Source organism: Penicillium mononematosum (genome assembly GCF_028829835.1).
Source record: "Penicillium mononematosum strain IBT 11891 chromosome Unknown utg000005l:1.0-9366267.0:1.0-9372171.0, whole genome shotgun sequence".
Lineage (NCBI taxonomy): Eukaryota > Fungi > Ascomycota > Eurotiomycetes > Eurotiales > Aspergillaceae > Penicillium > Penicillium mononematosum.
This window is the reverse complement of record NW_026643275.1, coordinates 2,372,927-2,391,308: the sequence shown is the minus strand read 5'-3', so window position 1 is coordinate 2,391,308 and position 18,382 is coordinate 2,372,927. Positions and strand designations below refer to the sequence as shown.

The 18,382-nt window shown below is 49.0% G+C and overlaps 8 protein-coding genes across 8 annotated transcripts; 7 read left to right on the top strand and 1 right to left on the bottom strand.

Annotated features, from left to right (window-relative positions):
• Positions 1-3,598: 3,598 nt before the first annotated feature.
• On the top strand, positions 3,599-4,872 carry N7519_008977 (NADP-dependent oxidoreductase; the record flags this gene model as incomplete). The annotated part of the gene is made up of 5 exons (XM_057295750.1): positions 3,599-3,774; positions 3,822-3,937; positions 3,992-4,162; positions 4,216-4,347; positions 4,397-4,872. 5 exons carry the CDS (start codon positions 3,599-3,601, stop codon positions 4,870-4,872), a joined length of 1,071 nt encoding a protein of 356 aa, XP_057143632.1.
• Positions 4,873-5,050: 178 nt separating this feature from the next.
• Positions 5,051-6,083, bottom strand: N7519_008976 (uncharacterized protein; the record flags this gene model as incomplete). Its single annotated transcript, XM_057295749.1, has 2 exons — positions 5,051-5,900; positions 5,959-6,083. The coding sequence occupies 2 exons, from the start codon at positions 6,081-6,083 to the stop codon at positions 5,051-5,053; spliced, it is 975 nt and encodes a 324-aa protein (XP_057143631.1).
• An 833-nt stretch (positions 6,084-6,916) lies between these two features.
• On the top strand, positions 6,917-8,285 carry N7519_008975 (uncharacterized protein; the record flags this gene model as incomplete). Its single annotated transcript, XM_057295748.1, has 3 exons — positions 6,917-7,232; positions 7,368-7,462; positions 7,572-8,285. The coding sequence occupies 3 exons, from the start codon at positions 6,917-6,919 to the stop codon at positions 8,283-8,285; spliced, it is 1,125 nt and encodes a 374-aa protein (XP_057143630.1).
• A 239-nt stretch (positions 8,286-8,524) lies between these two features.
• N7519_008974 (uncharacterized protein) lies at positions 8,525-10,166 on the top strand (the record flags this gene model as incomplete). The annotated part of the gene is made up of 4 exons (XM_057295747.1): positions 8,525-8,749; positions 8,801-8,915; positions 8,975-9,153; positions 9,924-10,166. The coding sequence occupies 4 exons, from the start codon at positions 8,525-8,527 to the stop codon at positions 10,164-10,166; spliced, it is 762 nt and encodes a 253-aa protein (XP_057143629.1).
• A 1,701-nt stretch (positions 10,167-11,867) lies between these two features.
• On the top strand, positions 11,868-12,220 carry N7519_008973 (uncharacterized protein; the record flags this gene model as incomplete). The annotated part of the gene is made up of 2 exons (XM_057295746.1): positions 11,868-12,074; positions 12,107-12,220. The coding sequence occupies 2 exons, from the start codon at positions 11,868-11,870 to the stop codon at positions 12,218-12,220; spliced, it is 321 nt and encodes a 106-aa protein (XP_057143628.1).
• A 297-nt stretch (positions 12,221-12,517) lies between these two features.
• N7519_008972 (uncharacterized protein) lies at positions 12,518-12,910 on the top strand (the record flags this gene model as incomplete). The annotated part of the gene is made up of 1 exon (XM_057295745.1): positions 12,518-12,910. The coding sequence occupies one exon, from the start codon at positions 12,518-12,520 to the stop codon at positions 12,908-12,910; it is 393 nt and encodes a 130-aa protein (XP_057143627.1).
• A 3,432-nt stretch (positions 12,911-16,342) lies between these two features.
• Positions 16,343-16,825, top strand: N7519_008971 (uncharacterized protein; the record flags this gene model as incomplete). Its single annotated transcript, XM_057295744.1, has 1 exon — positions 16,343-16,825. One exon carries the CDS (start codon positions 16,343-16,345, stop codon positions 16,823-16,825), a length of 483 nt encoding a protein of 160 aa, XP_057143626.1.
• A 641-nt stretch (positions 16,826-17,466) lies between these two features.
• On the top strand, positions 17,467-17,928 carry N7519_008970 (uncharacterized protein; the record flags this gene model as incomplete). The annotated part of the gene is made up of 1 exon (XM_057295743.1): positions 17,467-17,928. The coding sequence occupies one exon, from the start codon at positions 17,467-17,469 to the stop codon at positions 17,926-17,928; it is 462 nt and encodes a 153-aa protein (XP_057143625.1).
• Positions 17,929-18,382: the final 454 nt, after the last annotated feature.

Here is an 18,382-nt window from a genome sequence, read left to right as displayed (position 1 = left end):
ATGTACTCACGGCTAGCTGTGTGCCCTTTGCCCTTCCTTTCTCGTTTGGTAAAGTGATCAGTCGAGGCCCGCAGCGGAATCGAATTACGTTCAGAGGTGGCTGTAAAAGTGGTCCAATAGCGGGCTCTGGGCCTTGCGCAGGAGGGTATAGTACCTGTAAGGGCTGAAACACCGCCCGAGAGGGGACCCGGCCGCCTGGTTATTGAGCCATTGGTCGGTTTCAGATGGCATTGAGCAGTGTGGGCGAACCTAGTTGGTCCTTCGAGTCAATGATAGCGTTCATCGGCGTTCATCACCCCGTTCGTGGGCTGGTGATTGGCCCTATGTGGGGAGGCTAGGATCATCCATGTGGAACTCCGGCGGAGTTCGTCCTTTTTTGCCTCCTCTTCTGGCCCTTCCGGGTGGCTGATCAAAGACAAGAGACTTTGAACATTGGGTTCCGGTTGGTTCTGCGTTGTGTGTTCCTGGATTTCTCCCCTGGTACCTGGATGATTCACCCGTCTCGGGTCCAGGGTTTCATTGCATGTGACGGGTATTCATGCATCTTGCACTTTATCACTTTATCACATTCGGGGTTGAACTCGACCGGGAAATAGATTGTTTTGGAGCTAAGGATGTGGGACCCCGTTTGTTCCACAAAATAAGACAAAGAGGCGAGGGAACATGGAGGGTTGCATTGAAATGGAATACCCGAGGCGCTGGTGGCTGATTGTGGCCTGCTTTCTCAGGCACTCCTACTCCGGAGGTCTCACTCGAACAAAGACCAATTTTCATTTTCATTTTCATTTTCATTTTCATTTTCATTTTTGTTGTACTGAGTAAATGATTATGGAATAGATTATCTCAATTGATTCTTCCAGCTTTATTAGGACCACTATATCGTTCATTATAGTTCTACCCGAGCTACAGCGTTCCGGCCCCATTAGCTTCACCTTTTTACGCTTGCAATGGCCACGTCCAACCCTGTAATTATTAATATACGAGTCACACTAAACGCGAACACGATGTCATAGTCAAGGTTATTCATAGCAGTGGGGACGCTCAGGCTCACCGGCAAAACAAAGTTCTTTTAACTGTGAACGCGTCCTTCTCCGCTTTGCCTAACCCACAGTAGAAGGTGAAAGAAGATCACCGTTATTCATTTCTTGATCTCTTTCACTTTTATCTCGGAAAGTTGATGTTGTACACCGCCGTAGGAGTACAACATACGTACTATTCGGCTAGTCATGGATCGACGAAGTATTAAAGAATGATTTTAGTCAGATGGACCGCCTCCGGTGCCCAGCCTTCATCGCAAATGTACCTTCGGACTTCCGAGGCTGGATCATGCAATTCGATGCAACATCTTGTGCAGAAGCTTGACAGTGATCGACAGACCGAGGACCTACCTAACCAGGAATCTAGGATATGAGGCCACCGGCCATCAGTGGTCTATGATCACTTTGTAGCACCTTCAGATTGGAACTACGATTGATCTCTTTGAAATCCCCTCCTATTAGTGGTGGTTGCTAACATGTCCAAATGTATGCCTTGGGTCGCTGACCAAGGCATCGCTGATAATGTAAACCTCAAAGGGCCCGCAATAGCCTGCAAGAAAGCCGTCAATACTTGTTTGGTCGGACTCACAAAAAGTACTCCTTAGTAATTTATATCCGAAAAATGTATTTGGCTAAGATATATTGACAAACAGCCACCTGATCTCCGAAATGAGTGCTGCCAGCTCTTGGCTTAGTCCGTTGTAGAAGATGTAAACGCCAAGACATGGCGAATACAGCTGGCATCCGACGCTGTTGGACAGCAATTGGAATGTTTGCATCCCAATGACTATTCTGTCCACGTGGTCACTCGTTGTACAAGAAGCTAATTGGCACTTTCGTTTTATTGCCCAATACGCTACGTGTTTATATCAAAACAGTCATATTGTGGGCTAATATTATCAAAGGATTAATCGATACGGGGTACTCCGTACATCGGAAGTATATGATACAATAGTGGCTTCAATCAAAGACTGTGGCTGAGATTGAGGCTGAGCAAGGTTGGGGCCCTTGCGCGCACTAAGAAGGCATTTGACCGAACGCCTATTAATAGTGACTAAATCACCGTTTTGAGGGCAGAGTACCATATATGCATCATATTTCTAAACCTGACATGAGGATTTCGGTAGATTCTATGTTGCCTGAAGTCTAACTGTGTCTCAAACGGGTGAAACAACCTTGTCGAGAGCCCTCGGATTAGTCCGAAATGATTAAAGCAGACCATGATTGATATGCAGAATATCAACAATAGTTTGCCCATGGACAATTTGGTCCACAAATCCCATCTATACTACTCCATACACGCAGCCGAAAACAATATATAAGCGAATATATATCTCAGGGGTGTCTTGTACCTCGTAGTCTCTCCTGAAGATCCAGGATCGTCACTTACACATTGTTAGACTTTACAGCCATCTTTCTCGATTCAAATAACGATCAGCCTGGACGGCCTTCTACTAACCAGCCCCTGAGAATCCAGCCCCTTTCACCCGTCTGCGATGGACGACGTAGAAAGGAGCGAGAAGCCTGGCATTATAAATACCTATAGAGATTGTCTCCGTACGGAGTACATATGTAGAGATTAGAATTCACTTGGTCCAATGATCGATTAGTATGCCATCTTTGTTAGGCAGTAGTCTGAGCCCTCTTCGGTTATAGCGATCTACTTCGGGTAGCGCAGGGCTCGCGCCCGTAGAGTTTGTACTTCATGCTGATATGAGTAGTATTTATCGGCATCGCACATGATATACAGGTCTATCCCGGCCTGTTCGCTATGTAGTCCAATGGTCAGAATTTACGTTAGAAAGACCTGCTGCATCACGATACAGTGGAACGTCTACTCCATACTTAATATTGAATCCCGTGCAGTACAATGACCTCCCCAAGTCGTATGACACCTACATATGTATTGTATTGCTTGGATTGAAGTGAATTTTGCGTTGACTGAGTAGATGATATATCCATGGGTAGCAAAATAAGGATCCAAGGCTCAGTGACGTATCCACCCGTGGACCTGCAGGTGCCCGCTTCCAACCAGAAGGGTTCGCCGACATACAAATTCGCAGCCGAGAGCTTAGCTATATACGGGAATCAGAATAAATATTGGAATGTAAGACGTTTCTTCTCCAACCCATAAGCCTGATCGCGAGCTTCCTGTCGTGATGTATGTTTTGTGGAAAGCTGTAGTTATCTGTGGGGCAACTTGGGTACATACTCTACAACACAAATGTACCATCTTGCACACCCAACGAACAAAACGTGCCTAAATTTTCTTCCCACAATAATACTGATTTTGAGTAGTGGTATCTCGAAGATTCCATGTTAGTTAAATCTCTGCGGCCTGTATCCAAAGGAATTGATCGGGAGCCACGGGATGTTGAATAATCTCAGTATCTGCTCGGCATCGGGGAGATAGTTAACCCGTTACTGTGGGTCCGAGATGAACTATGAGACGGATCCGGCATCCTGACGGTCTTTTCAGTTCAGCCATCAAGCAGTTTAAATAGTGTGGTTACGACGTTGATTTCTTTACTTTGACATCTCACAGAAAGTCCAAGCCGGATATGTTGTCCTTGAACATTCCGTCATACTCAAAGCCTTCGGGCTACCAGGTTTCTGAATTGCCTAAACCGGAGATCAGCGATCCAAAAGATGTGATCATCAAGGTTCACGCGGCGAGCATCAATCCAATCGACGTGAAGAAGGCTGACGGGATGTTGAAGCTGGCGTTAAAAGACACGTATGTGGGCCCATGTACATTGCGAGAAGCGTACCTGACATCAATAGCTTTCCATATAAGATCGGCTATGACTGTGCCGGTATAGTCACAGAGATTGGATCAGATGTGAACAAGTTTCAAGTCGGAGATGAAGTCTATACTAGACTACCGGAGATTTCTCGAGGTACGTATGTGCTGGCCCGACGATCATAGGATCCCACTGACATTCGAGTACTAGGGTCTTGCAGTGAATTTGTCCTATGTACAGAGAAATACATTGCCCTGAAGCCCCCGTCATTGTCGTTCGAGGATGCAGCTTCCATCCCTCTGGCAGCAATGACTGCACTTCAAGCACTCAGAAAATACAAAGGGGATCTAGCTGGAAAGACTGTCTTTGTGCCCGCTGGCCGTATGTTGCTTTTGTCCTACAAACTGTTGTGTATGAATCTAACATAATAAAAGTGAGTGGAACAGGTTTATTTGCATGCCAATTGGCAAAGAATGTCTTCCATGCAGGCAAGGTCATCACCACAGTCTCGACTTCAAAGGTGGAAAAAGTCAAGGAGCTCCTGGGCGAAGGAACGGTCGATGAGAGTAAGAACTCAAATTCCGCATGGACAACCACTTACTTACCCATTGATAGTAATTGACTACACAAAATCCGACCCAAGGAAGGTCATTGAGTCTCGCTCGGTGGACTTCCTCTTCGACACAGTTGGTTCTGCAATGGAGTATCTCTGCCTCATGAAACCACAATCTGGATGTATCGTGTCGGTTGCGACCATGCCATCAGGCAACCAGCTCCAGGAATCTTCAATTATGGATCTTCCCCAAAATCGTGGCATTCCGATCGCTCTACGAATGGGACTCAATGCTTTCGATTGTGTCCGTAAACTAAGGGCATGGCGGTATGGTGTTGAGTATTCCTATATGTTTCTGGAATCGAGCGGTCAAGATCTGGACAAATTGAGAAGTCATGTTGAAGAACACAGATTGCGAACGGTGGTTGGAAACACTGTTGAGCTTTCCGACATTGAAGCGGTGCGATCTGCGTGTCAAATTGTTTACAGTGGGAAGGGAGGTCTCGGGAAGGTGGTTGTCAAAGTTGCCCATTCGTAGTTTTTTCCAACTGATATAACTCAGAATGTACCTCTATCTGATATATAGCAAGTTCTATCACACTTAAGCAAGTATATACCACGCTACAAAAGAAATCGAATTCATTATCAACTAAATAGATGGCAGTCTTGGCTGAAATCATATGCAAGCCTATGAACAGATAAATACGCAAATCTTATCAGAGATTGGCCTTGGTGAGTTCCAACTCAGTCCATTCCCACAAGCGCTTCCTCATATCCTCATTGCATGCCCATTCGTTTCGACGCTTCAAAATTCCAACAGGCACATAATATCCTCCATTGCTGAGCTCTTCCTTCTTCGCCCCAACAGCAGCCCACAGCGAGTTACACGCGCCCTGCTGCACTGTCGAGCCAGATAAACGCAAAAGCTTAGAGCCCAAAGCAGCAAACAGAGACTGTGAATTCAAAGAGTCATACAAATTCGTTACAATAATACCTGGATGAACAGCCACCGACGTGATTGACGGGTATCGCCTGCTAAGTTCCGCGGCGAAGAGAATATTGGCAGCCTTCGACGCTCCATACCGAGCAGTCGTGCTAACCTTCTTAAGCTTCTCTTGATCCAAGATTTTCTCAAATGCCGGCGCGAAATTATGCCCCACAGAAGCGAGCGACACGACGCGGACATCCGAGTCAGGCTCCTCGGCCGTCTTGAGCAGTGTCGGCAACAGCAATTTGGTGAGATAAAAGTGCCCGGTATGGTTTGTGCCGAGCTGAATCTCGTGGCCCATTTCAGTTTCACCAGGGGGCAGAGCCATCACACCCGCATTGAGGATTAGGACGTCGAGACGGGACGACTGGGCGTTTACTTGCTCCGCTGCGTTCTTGATCGATTTGCCTGACATCAAGTCCAACGGTATCCATACAACTTCGACATCATTTGAAACGGATGATTTCACCGACTTGATGGCTTCCTCTGCCTTTACTTCTGACCGCGCGGCGAGGAAGATCTTCTTCGGATTGTGCTTGGCCAACTGGAGGACTGTTTCTCTGCCTAATCCTGCATTCCTGTGGGATTATATAGCGTTAGATGAGGAGTTAAAACACCGTTGGTATATGATTCAACCCACCGCCGGTTACCAAGATGACCTTCCCGCTCAGGGCTGGGATATCGGTTTCTGGCGTGAAGCTTACTGCACCCGCATAGTTGAGTGCGTCCATAGCAGCTACCACCCATCCGGACATATCCATGAGGGGTGAGAATTATTGGACCTTAGGTTGCGTTCGGCGTTGAATTGGTTAATAGCCGATGCTCGCACTAACAAATGTACCGGAGTGCGAAGCGGCATAAGGGGTTGGAAGCCTGACTTTTCGGGTTTGATGCCTGAATTAACGAAATATGCCCTAACTCAACTATCTGAGACCAGAGATATTAGAACGCTTGAATTGCTATGACAGAGACGTACTATACATGCATCCCCCGACTGACGAAGTACTCAAAATCTGAGCAAAGTATGAGCAGGATGTAAGTGACATCCGAAAGTTGAACCCAATGCACCTCCAAGGTTGAGGTTCAGATGTCTATCTTTGATCTTTCTCTTTTCGACACCTCACCAACGTCTGACCTTTCGCTCCTTTCCCTCTCTCAAATACCAACCGTCAACATCCTCACTATCATTCATCGCATCCTGACCTCCTCCCAGCAATGGGGGGTTATCAGCGTCAACCGAATGACGCTACTGAGTGAGACGCTGCAAAGGTACGTCTACATTTGGAGCACTTGGATAGTATGTGCATTCTCTTTATTTAGGCTTATGCCTCTCATGTCTCTTTGTTTTTGCTTCTGTTGTCGTGCATCTTGGGCTTGGAACTGCCTGCCTAATAGCATTCATAATGCTATACCACTCCACAATATTTCTTTGATATATGACCACCGGCTACGACTTCCACCACCGCCACTAACCTACGTCCCTCAGTCCTGCCCTTGCCTTACAGTTTACACAGAATGGTCAAATTCGGTGACAGCCGCAGCAGAAGCCCAGAACAAGGTCCCGCATTAGGACTTCGATAGCGCTGACCTCCCAATGAGATTCTTTGCGCAGCCACCGGTATCCATGTTCCTACACCACCACCAAAGGCTAGGGAAGCTGCAAACTTCGTGGAGGCGATCCGACGCTCGAAGGGCTAGGGGGTCTTGCAGCTCTATCGTCGCAGGGAATTCCTCCCTGCGCCTTTTTTTCCTTCTAATTGGACTCCGGCGGTGTTCGAATGGGCTGCGTGCAAGCGCCGCACTGGAGATTTCGAGCGCAAGCGGCTTATCCTCGAGTCTCTCCAGGAGGTTGAAATGTTCCTCCGCGGCTGCCCTGTGGATAAAGTGTTCTCTGGCCACACTGTTGTCCTGTCATCCTACAACAACTGGGTGAAGATGTCAGTGCGGAATGCTATGACTGCGAACCCTGTCACAAAGGGAAGTCCAAAAAGATCGTCTCTCGTGAAAAACAGGCCAGGGTTACAAGAGTAGGCCAGCTGGTGAAGCCTACACCTGGGCCGCACGTACCACTACCGAGATTGACGAAGATGGCAACGCTACGAACCGCTCCCGTAAAACCGTGCAGAAGGCGATCGACCCGGTGGCTATCGACCTCACACTTTCGACCATATGTGGTCGCAGATTCTACGATTTTACTTTCCGCTTGAAAGCATCCCGAATTCCCGTACTACGGTGTGATTAAGTTCCAGGACGATGATCGACTGATCATCCCTCCATCCGATAGACGTTTGTCGGACGCCCTAGCTTTTCTCATCGCAGGACACGACGTTGTCCCCCAGCGGAGCCGGTACGGGAAGTGGCCGGCCGATTTCAACTCAGACGGAGACATACATCCAGACCGATGGCCCATGGGGGCCCCAGTCGTCGTGTGGGCGTTTGGTTTGCCATTTACCGCCGTTTACCGCGATTACTACGCCATGGTTGGATCCCGCTTGCGCAAATACATTTGGCTTGTGACAAAGAAAACTAGTGGCGACGCTCTGAGACACATAGGATTTCACTTCGGAGAGATCGTGGCCCCACGCGACAAGTTGCCAGCCGTCATCGATCAGAAAACAACGCTACACATCAACGCCGAGAACTACGACTGGACACACTTCAAGGAAATTCCAAGCATATGCTGCGTTTCCCAGGACCTGACTGAAGCGGAAGGTCATAGCCTGCAGCGAGAGCCGTACACCGCTGAGGACACCCAAGCTCGCACTAATATCGAGGTCACCAACATCCGTGACGACAAGATCGTCAAAGCCTTAATCGTTGAACGCAAGGCTCCGAGGTCTGCTACTGCAACTATGACGCAGTGGAAGAAGCAAATGATCACCATAATCGCCATCTTTATGGCGTGGCAGCCATTGGGCGTGAAACCCGTTTCTTCGAATTGCCTGCAGGGTCTGAGGAGCTAAAAGACTTTGTTGGAGATCCGTGAATTCCGAAGCGAAAATGAACAAGTACGGCCTGTTTTCGTTCATCTGGCAGAGTCCATCAGGAGCTCCTCGGCCGACGTTCAACATTGCTGCATTTTGTGGGTGTGATGGAAGACAAATACACGTCTGGGATGATTACTATGGAATCCAAGCTGGGCGGCATTACACGTGCATATATTTAGAAGAGTGTCTGAAACGCAAAATATGCTATCGCAGCAATGATTGATGTGGAATACCCATTTCTTGTCTCATCAGCAACCTCTCGAATCAGCTCCACATCTTCGCTAGCCGTCAGTTCCAAAGACGCTTCGGCAAAGAATGACGTTGTAACAGGAACATATTCCAGTGTCGCGGTTTCGGAAGGCACCAAGAGGGTTGATGAAATTACTAAATCTCGGACATGGGATGGTGACCTTCCTGGTAAGATGCAAACTCTTAGTTATGTTCGTACTAAAAGAAATTTCAGAGTACAGTTACTAACAAAGACGGAGTAGGGCGAGTTCGACCTAGTTGATCAGCCGTGTTGTGACAACCACTTCATATGTACGGGCTATTCTTCTGTCCATGGCCCCCCAAATGGCGCTTTTGTGTGCTTGTGCAGCACCATAGGTATCCACCACTGACACCTCCCACTATATGATATATCTTGAAGCTGACTCGTTTAATAGGCCGTGTACACCGCCAACGTAAGGAGCTGAAAAAGAAGAAGGATTTCACCATTTACGGCATAGCATCAAATGGGTATACCTTCGTCCTCCTAAAGATCGACAATGATTCGAAGCCAAGCAGCCATGCGGAAAGCAACAAACCTCAGATGAGTCCGCAATCTAGAGACACAGGCATCATTGTCGGCTCTGATATCCCGCGAAGCTCTGCTTCCCTTACTCAGCAGAGACAAAACAGCAGTTGCTTGACCGGTGATGGAGTAGGTCAAGGGCCAATCAAACAAAGACTATCCCTGACCTTGAGTTCTGCCCAACTATCCAATCTCTTTCACCATTCTTCCCCTACGAGAGTCAACAACTTTTCCTACGACGCCCACAATAACGACGCAAGCCAGCAATGGTCAAAAAGGACTGTTGATTACGAACTTGTACCCCGAAACCTACATCGGGACGAGTCTACGTAGGTGATGAGAACGGCATAGCCGCTTCCAACGATCGGCGGGGCTGGTTGTTGGAGCGGTGCTAGAGGCCCAGTCAAATACACGCATAAGCTCAGGGCTAGGGGGGAAAGTGGAAGTTCCCTGGGTAACCTCACCGGATTTATAGGCCCAAGGTGGATCGACAGTTGTCGTACTGTCTGCGTGAAATCGAAGGCAAACTCGTTCTGCTCCTTCCCGTTCTCGTTCTGTGCTTTCCCTCTTTTCCCCTCCTCTTTTCCCTTTTTTCGTTTCCTTCTCTCTTTTCCCTCGTCAGAATAACCACGAAGAAGCTATCAAGATGTCCACCACGACAGCAATAAGCCCGACAACATCAACCGCCTGTAATAGCAGCACTACCACTACTAGTACAAGTGGTGGCAGCTCAACCTCGAACTGGCTGACTGACCATGAGAACGACAAAGGCCACCCCAGCCGAATCCGCGTCCAGGTGACGCTACAACCGCGTTGTCCAGTTGCTGCGTGATAACGTCTACGGGCTGGCCAGCTTGCTCTACGGAGGGGCGACGGAGGCCCAGACACCTCTTCAGCACGCAGGATGGCGAGATGCGGTCGATGGATTAGGCGACGTACTGGCAACTCTGCCACATTGTATTCCACCCGCTGTTCGGCCCATTGCTCTAGCGCTTCACGTTGAATGTGAGAGACGACTAGCGCACTTTGACGTTAGTTTGCCGTTAATCATACTTGTGCTTTAAGTCAAATTTCTTCCATGTCTACAACTCGTAGACTGTCTCTCTTTTTTCCCACAGGCTGTCTAGAGCAATGAGCAATGAGAAAGTCTGACTAAATTACTCCAAGTGAGTAAAGTCTGAGAATATGTGGTGCTGAGAGGATGCTGATGGCCACCCCAGACCAGACTCAAGTCAATTTGAGATTGTCTTCGCTCTTTCTTTTCTCTTACCTTTTTCAAAGTCAGCTACGTCTGAGATCTTACTTCTCTTCTTTTCCCTCCTTCATCCCCCATCCTTTCTTTTAATCTCTTCCCCAACTCCTATTAAACCTCACTCATCTCTTCACTTACCATCTCTTCACCATCTCAACTTAACCTCCTCAACTTCACCCTCCCAACTTCACCCACCACAAACATTACCTAACACATACATCAATATGGCAACCTCAGTTGCCCTCGGCCTTGGAGGTTGGAGCCTCCGTAAACTGTGGGACTCTTACGACCAAAACAGTCCAAAGGTGAGTCTGCATTGGAATACTGTGGGCATTTTGCTTAGCCAGGTTCACGCCTCCTATGTGTTTTTGTTTGGCTTCAGTTGCTGTGCATCTTGGGACTCGAGCTGCCTGTATCTGGTGGCACACACAATGCTATGCCACCTATACACAATATCTCTGTGAGACTCGACCGGTGACTAACATGATATATGGATATCTCTAGGAAGCACCAGTCTATTGCTACACTGGCGGAGGTACCAGCCATGGTACTTTGAGATACCCATTCACTGTCCTTTTTGGGCTCAGGAATGGCACAATGACTTTCCAGGTAGGATGCACATCCTTGGCCATGTTTACAGGAAGATACGGACTTTCCTATGAGCGAGTGCTAAAGATCGAGTGAGTAGAGACGGGATGTCCCAATGGAGAACGCCCAGCCGCATACCCGGCACTCCTACCCACAACCCGGGGATTCCCCGGTCTACCGTCCACCTGTGCCCCACGCACCCCGTGCCCTAAGAGCAACGAGCCCGGCACTTCCACTGCTTGTTCCCCCGAGTGAAGCGTCTCGATCAACTACTCCGTCACATGAATTGAAGCTGAAGATCCACGTGACTAGCAGCAAATTGGTGGCCCCTTCGACCTTCCTGTGCGACCACTGAGCACAGTTGGTAAGTTTAAGTACTTCCAAGCTAGTGCAATAGAACTTGAATGCTAATATAGAGCGAGCTTTAATAGTGGAAAGAGAAAGAGTCCAAAGAATGGGGATGGACAAGTATCTTGTCATACAAATCTTACTTTTTATTGCGGCCATTGATACCCGTTGTGAGAGTAGTAACTGATATTGCTCAGTGAAATCTGATTGAAAGATGAAAGGGAACTGAGATCCCATTAGCTCACTCTGTAGTTTCGCCTACCTTGCGTCCTGGATTCCCAAACTATAAACGAGAAGCAACGCCGGATGGGCAACGAACGAATCACCAGGTGACTATCCCAATGTCATGAACATTATATCCGTTCCCGGAGCCTCAAGTCCGGATTTTGGCCTTCATTCCCTTGCCCTGACGGTAGCGGCAATCTCATTTTCGCAATCGAGGACGGCATATACAGAGCACATGGGAGGCGCAGAAGACTCTAGCAGAATTCCTACGCGAGCCGCGATCTCGGCCCAAAATGCACGGGGCCATTGTTGGACGGGTCCTGTGTTGTTCTAAACGGCCAGGCCGGCAGCCATGGTATCGGCGGCGGTGTTTTCGTTGCTGCGTGGATGGCAAGGCGTCTGGATTGTCCTATGTTCATTGTTTGTGATGGCTGTGGTTGTTGAGGAGGGAGAAGAGTACAAAAAAGATGGGACTGACTTCGCTGCTGTTAAGACTCCGATAGACGGCCAGAGCGAACTACATCAGAGTTGCCGGAAAAATGCTCTTGGCCTGTTCTACGTGTTCTGCAACAATTCATTGCCTGGTCAAAGGATCTGAAGAAGGATCGAATCTTCGTTATCCTCGAGCAGAATTCCAAGCTCGATGACGACGACGAAAAGCTTTTGAACATCGCAGATCCTGTCAGCAAGTTTCCTATAGCCTAGATACAATTTTCCGGGCCTAGAGCCGAGTCAGAGTATATCGAGAATACTCAACAATTCCTGGACAGGTTTATCCCCTGACGCTACAGCAAGATCGTCAAAATTTTGGATTGCGAAGCTGGAGCACATTGGAACTCCATATTGGAGTCCAGTAGACCTCCTTGGGTTATTCTTATCCAAGATGGGTCCCGCACCTCAAGGCACAACGAATATTTCTTTTTTTCTCCCCTTGACGGCAATGTATGGGAGATGGGCGAGTAAACTGGTAGACGGAAAAGATGCCTTTATGTACAACTGTTTATGGCTAGAGATCCAAAATCAGCAATCCAGATTTTTCTTGGGCGTCTCAATGACAGGAGACAATGTCAAACCAGAGTTAACTGGCCGCTGGGGGCTGATTCTGAGACAAGCGAGATACAGACTCGTTCCAGGGTGGATACCTCTCGCTACACGGATGGTCATAGCAGAAAACCCCGGCGAGTGAGCGATGACTCCCTGGAAGGGCTTGAGGTTTCCTCTGGGGAAAGCAAGGATAATGGGAACTACAGGGTTGCCTGGGCTCTCCGCCAGCTAGTGCAGCAATTCGACGCTTTCAACAAGCCCGGTGCCGAAGACCACGGTACCTCAGTTTGCATATCATCGATCATGATTCTCACGGCGCTCAAAAGTGGGCTTGGAAACTTCCGTGGCTAGAGCTACAAAGCCTGAGCTAGCGAACATGAGCCTATCGACAGCAGTGCGAGCAAGAAGTCGAAGAACGGGATATGAAGAGGCGCAAGGCCCAAAAAAGGCCCATATCGCGGCGCCGAGGACAGCGGTCCCTCAGAATTCCAGCCGCAAGAACGCACGTCGACGAGGTGGAGGAAAGGTTGATCAGAACACACCACCTGGCTCTCGGACAACCCTACTCCTTTCTCATCACGGTGTAATCCCCAGGAAGTTTCTCAAACCGCGACTCTTGTTTTCCGTGTTCTATGGGTGTTGAAGTGCTGGTAGTGGGTTATGTTATCGTTCTCTTTGACCAAATGGCATATGTCGAGGATGCATATTACACGACATAGCCACTACAGTCAAAGCCAGCCGGCGAGGAGAGTCGCCCACAAACCTTTCCCGCCAGTGAAGAGGAAACCAGATAGGCTCACGCCAGTCGATTGGCCTAGAGTTTGGCAAAACGCCGAGCAAACAGAACGAAGGCTTGGTACAAAGACGCGGTCGACAATCTAAACCCCTCCGACTTAGCATATGACCCTGCTGACGAACCCAATTACGCTGAAATTATCGTCAAGTACACCGTCGACGCCCGGGCCAAGATAGCCCACGAGAGAGAAAATGGGAAGACATTGGGATCGACAACCGTCCCATATGGGACATCAACAGCTTGGAGGATACCGCGAACCCGCCGGAGGAAGTCAAATCGAATCCTTCCACCTATACGATAGCCAAAGCACCACTTTGTGTCCATTCATCCAACCACCACACTGCCTGGGTCGAACCCCCGAACGGAGCCAGGCTGTCTGATGAAGACGTCTATCTTGCCTCTAAACATGTCACAGCTGCCGAACGCGGCCGGATGTATCCTGTCGATTTTGACTGGAACGGCCATATAAGAGCGGCACGGACCCCCTAGGACCCTGCACCTTTGGCATGGGCACATGGCCTCCCCTTTATCTATATCACCAGAGGCGGTATCCCCCTCGTTGGTAGGACACACGCAGCCAAGCTTGGACAGCTAACCATAAAGAATGACACCGCGGTCAAGAAAGATTCACCACAATTCTCTATCGGGGCCGTCGTGTCAGATGAGCAGCGCGTATGAGGAAGTTATGATTCGCTATTTGCTCGCACAACCGATTCAATACATGAAAGACCTCAGTTGTATGTGTGGATTCATCATCAACTACCCTGAGACGACATTCCTTGGACAGGTGTCCATTGGAGGCAGATGGGCCGTCGATTATTCTCCAGTGGCCTCCACCTCCAATATCAAGACGGACATTAATGTCGCAGTCAAATGGGCCTCAATCTACACCCCGTTTAACCGTTCATCGGCGCATATTGCCCGCGTTGAGGTTTATGAACTCTGCGCTTCTGCTTGTCTCGCGGTTGTAGGGTCTTCATTGAGTGTCCTATCAGAGAACCCAAAGAAAAAGGCTTTCGCGACTAGCCACACATAGGTGATCCTGAAGGAAGGACTTCAAGTGGATGTCGAGGTTAAGAGCGAGTTTACTCGCAAGCGAAAGCGCCATTCAACTAATAGTCAACCCTCCTGTCATCCCCAATCCAAGGTGGCAAACAACGCGATCGGTGGGTTATACCGTGGCTACTACCTACAAAATTCCCTCTATGGCGGCATTTTATCTCTCGATCAGCTTAGAGCTCTTGCTACCCCTAAGCCATGACACGGACATCCACTAGGTGCAATTCGACGAGGGATCGCCGTGTTGGGAAGTTCCCGCTGTCTTACACTCGACCGTGCCACAATCAATAACTTGGCCAAGCTACGTGATTTGTACCTCGATGATGAAAGCCTTATCCATCCAAACCTCGTTTAACTCTACCGTAATCCTCCAGCAGGTGGTAAGAGAAAGAGGACAGACGAAGAAACGGACCATGAGGCTGACCATCATGACGAGAAAAAGCCCAAGATCGCCACCGACGCAGACAATAACAGAACCGTTCAGGTCGTCGACAAATTCTCGGGATACTCGTCACTTTCACGCTCAACCTATGATTTCGGACACCGTTCAGAGTTTTGTACTCAAGTACAGAATGGGAAAAAAGGGCAAGAAGAAATCGGCAGTAAGAGAGACGATAGTGGCCAACCTGACAACCTCCTCAGTCCATGGAGAAATGGAGGAAGAAGAAGAAGAGTATAGGCAGTTGGAGCGGCAACAAGTTCTCTTGGGAATTAGGCCATGAATTATGGGACATCGGGACTGCCGAGATGCAAGGATAACTGGGATGGGATGACGCTAACAAACGAAGGAACGAGCGGGTGGGTGCTTGCATACAGAACAGGGGATTGAGCAATTGCCTAGTCGGACTCATTTGTTATGCCAGCTCCCGCTGGCAAACGGGAAGAAGAGATATATCTATTAGCTAGTTGCCAGGCCTAACCTCTCTTCTCCATTAATGGTATTTCACTTACTTCTCGCCAACTCCCAAGTTTGAGTAGGTACGACATCTCGTGCGGTAAATCCCTTCACTTGTCATCCACGGGCTCAGTTTGTCGTCTTTGATATGCTTGTGTGGCGCGCGGCCATGTCCCGGGCCGATTTCTTTGTCAAGAATCACGGTGATCGTGATATCTCATCCGACGAGCTCCCCGCCGCTTCTGAACGAAATTGCCCACTGACAGAAAACTTCTTAAGGATGTTGCTCGGCACTTTACCCACCTCCGTGGCACCAGTCAGTCCGTATTGGAACGTCCAGCAGAACCTCGGTATGCGCACTTCTTCATAACCCTTTCGGCTGCCAATCTCTACTCAAATGACCTTATGCGTATCTCAGACCCAACTCTTATTGCCATCTCAGGACAACTGATGTGCCGAGTGGTGGTGTACGCAATATCTATAGAGTTGGCTATGCTGTACTGAAAGTCTCATGCATAATTGCCAATTCAAGAGGGTTGCTCCACGTTGAATTGGCAGTTCATGCATGAGCCTTTGAGTACAATATGGCCCACTCTATGGGTATTGCGAGACACTGCCACTCGGTGCCTGCGCACTGGACCTATATCAGACTTATAATCCCAATTTTCAGTCGGATCCCACACTCATCCCTTCCCACGAGGAGAAGGATTATGGGGCCGCTTTGAAACACTCATAGGAGATCGGGATGGACGACCAGTCTCCTGCCACTCTTACTCCTCCCACGAGTCAGCAGCCTGGTCGTCTATCCCGATCTTCTGTGAGCGTCCGGAAGCTCCCCATAATCCTTCTCCTTCTGACAGTACTGTCCCCACTCCTCTTCGTAGGAGGTCCAATTCTGGTGGTATTCTACCTATTACTTCTCCGTCCTCCCTGGCTGCTGATAGTTCGCAACCATTCACCCCAGCGTGCATCCTCCCAAGCGCATGCCTCGCAGCCCTCCGGATGTTAGTCAAGTGATGACTTTCTAGGTAGAATGCGCAACCTTGACCATGTTTACAGGAATATACAGTCTTTCCTATGGGCGAGTGCTAAAGATCGAGTGGCGACGGACTACCACCATCGAAGAAAGCAAGCGACGTTTGCGACTCCTATCCGCAACCAGGGGACTCCCTTGTTTACCGTCCACCGGCGCCTCTCACACCGCGCGCGCCAATCACGCAGTCACCAGAGACTGCTATGCCCTTGTACCTTCCTGCCTGGTCTCAGAAATGGACCCATGATCGAAGCTCGTCTCATTGCTTACGACGAGGGAGATAACTACGTTCTTTACAATGTGCGAACCAAAAAGATCGCTCGTTCTCGCAATGTCATTTTCAACAAGAACCCAGCTCCAAAGGATCTACCGGATCCTACTTACGATCTCAACATTGCTGGTTTGAATCCACAAACTGAAGCTGCTCAGCAGCCTCTCTCTGATCGTCATGTCCCCGTTGATTTTCTCAATGAATACAACTAGGTAGGATACACATCCTTTGTTATGTCTAGAGGAAGATACAGTCTTTCCTACGAGCGAGTGCTAAAGATTGAGTAGCGACGGGCTGCGGCCATCGAAGGCCAGCCGGATTCCCGCCATACCTATCCACAACCTAGGGACTCCCCATTCTACCGCCCACCGGTGCCACTTGCACCCCGCGCCCTAAGAGCTACGAGCTCGGCAGTTCTGCTGCTCGTTCCCTCGCGCGAATCGTCTCTATCGACTCCTCCATTGCAGAAGCCGAAGCTGGAAATTCACGCGACTAACGACTCATCGGTGGCCCCGTTCACCTTCCTATTTGACCACGGCTATTCATCATGCGAATCGCAGCTCCGCTGGACATGGTGAACCTCAATTGCGTACCCCAATGTCGGCTCAACCACCCAATAACAACCTGATTGAGATATCTCCCACTTTGGAGTCGTTTTCCTCCTGTTTTCAAGTGAGCTTTCGCAGCAGATTCAGTGCTGTTTTTTTGCGGTATCTCTTTGTTAGAGTACCGTACTTTATTGAGCTATATCTAGCTCTCAGCTGTCTCTCACTTTTTGTCTACAAAATGAGCTTTTTGCAGTATCTCTTTGTTGGAGTGCTGTAATTTGTTGTTATTCGGACTCTCGGTAGTCATGATTTGCAATTTCTTACTTTTCGATCCGCCCTACCGCTATGAACAACCGCCTGCGGTTGCAAACACGGCTGCCGCTGCGAATATCAACGCAAATGTCGACACCGAGCCACTTGGGCCCACCTCTGCGCCGGATACTGGCTCAATGCATCCGTGGTTATCCAGCCTCGATACTCCAGGTAATCTAGACGACGATGCTGAATCGTTTGGATCCGATATTCCTTACGAGGGCAAATCCCAGGAGCTATCGCAATCGACTGGTACCGTACAAAATGGACCTGGAATGACTTCCCAAGCCCCAAAGAGACACCGAGATGAGTCCGTTTCCAGCAAACCTGGAAACAAGCGCACAACAATATCCATAACGGGCTTCTACTCTTCCAGGCCAACATCTCTGCGATGGTCACCTTCCAACGTTGAATTTCAACTTCCGACTGTGGACCAAGCTTGCGAACAACCATGAGATGCCGCAACCAAAATGCCTGCTAGACTTATGTTGCGTGACGCTCACCACCTGCCTATGGCAATTTATACCGATAAGGATTCGACCAAGACGAAGCCATCATATTCGAACAGTTTTCCCTCCGAAGGAAGATGCAATTCGGATGCGATGAGATTGTACACGACAATCCATCTAACCCGGGAAATCAAACGGGGCAAGTTCTCACCATTGCGGAGATGGCAGAGAAGCAACAACGATATCTCAATCGCACAATATTCAACGTCGCACATGAATCCGCTAATTCGGAGAATGAAATCGACCACGGGGTACATCCGAACAGTCTCTCATGGTGGTTTGCAGAGCCATACGATTTATGAGCCAAACCTCCCACACCTCCTCGACGTAGGCAACCCTCCGAAAAAGCCCAGTCAAAGAAAGATCGACCGGATTCCGACCGATAGCTGAAAACCGTGCT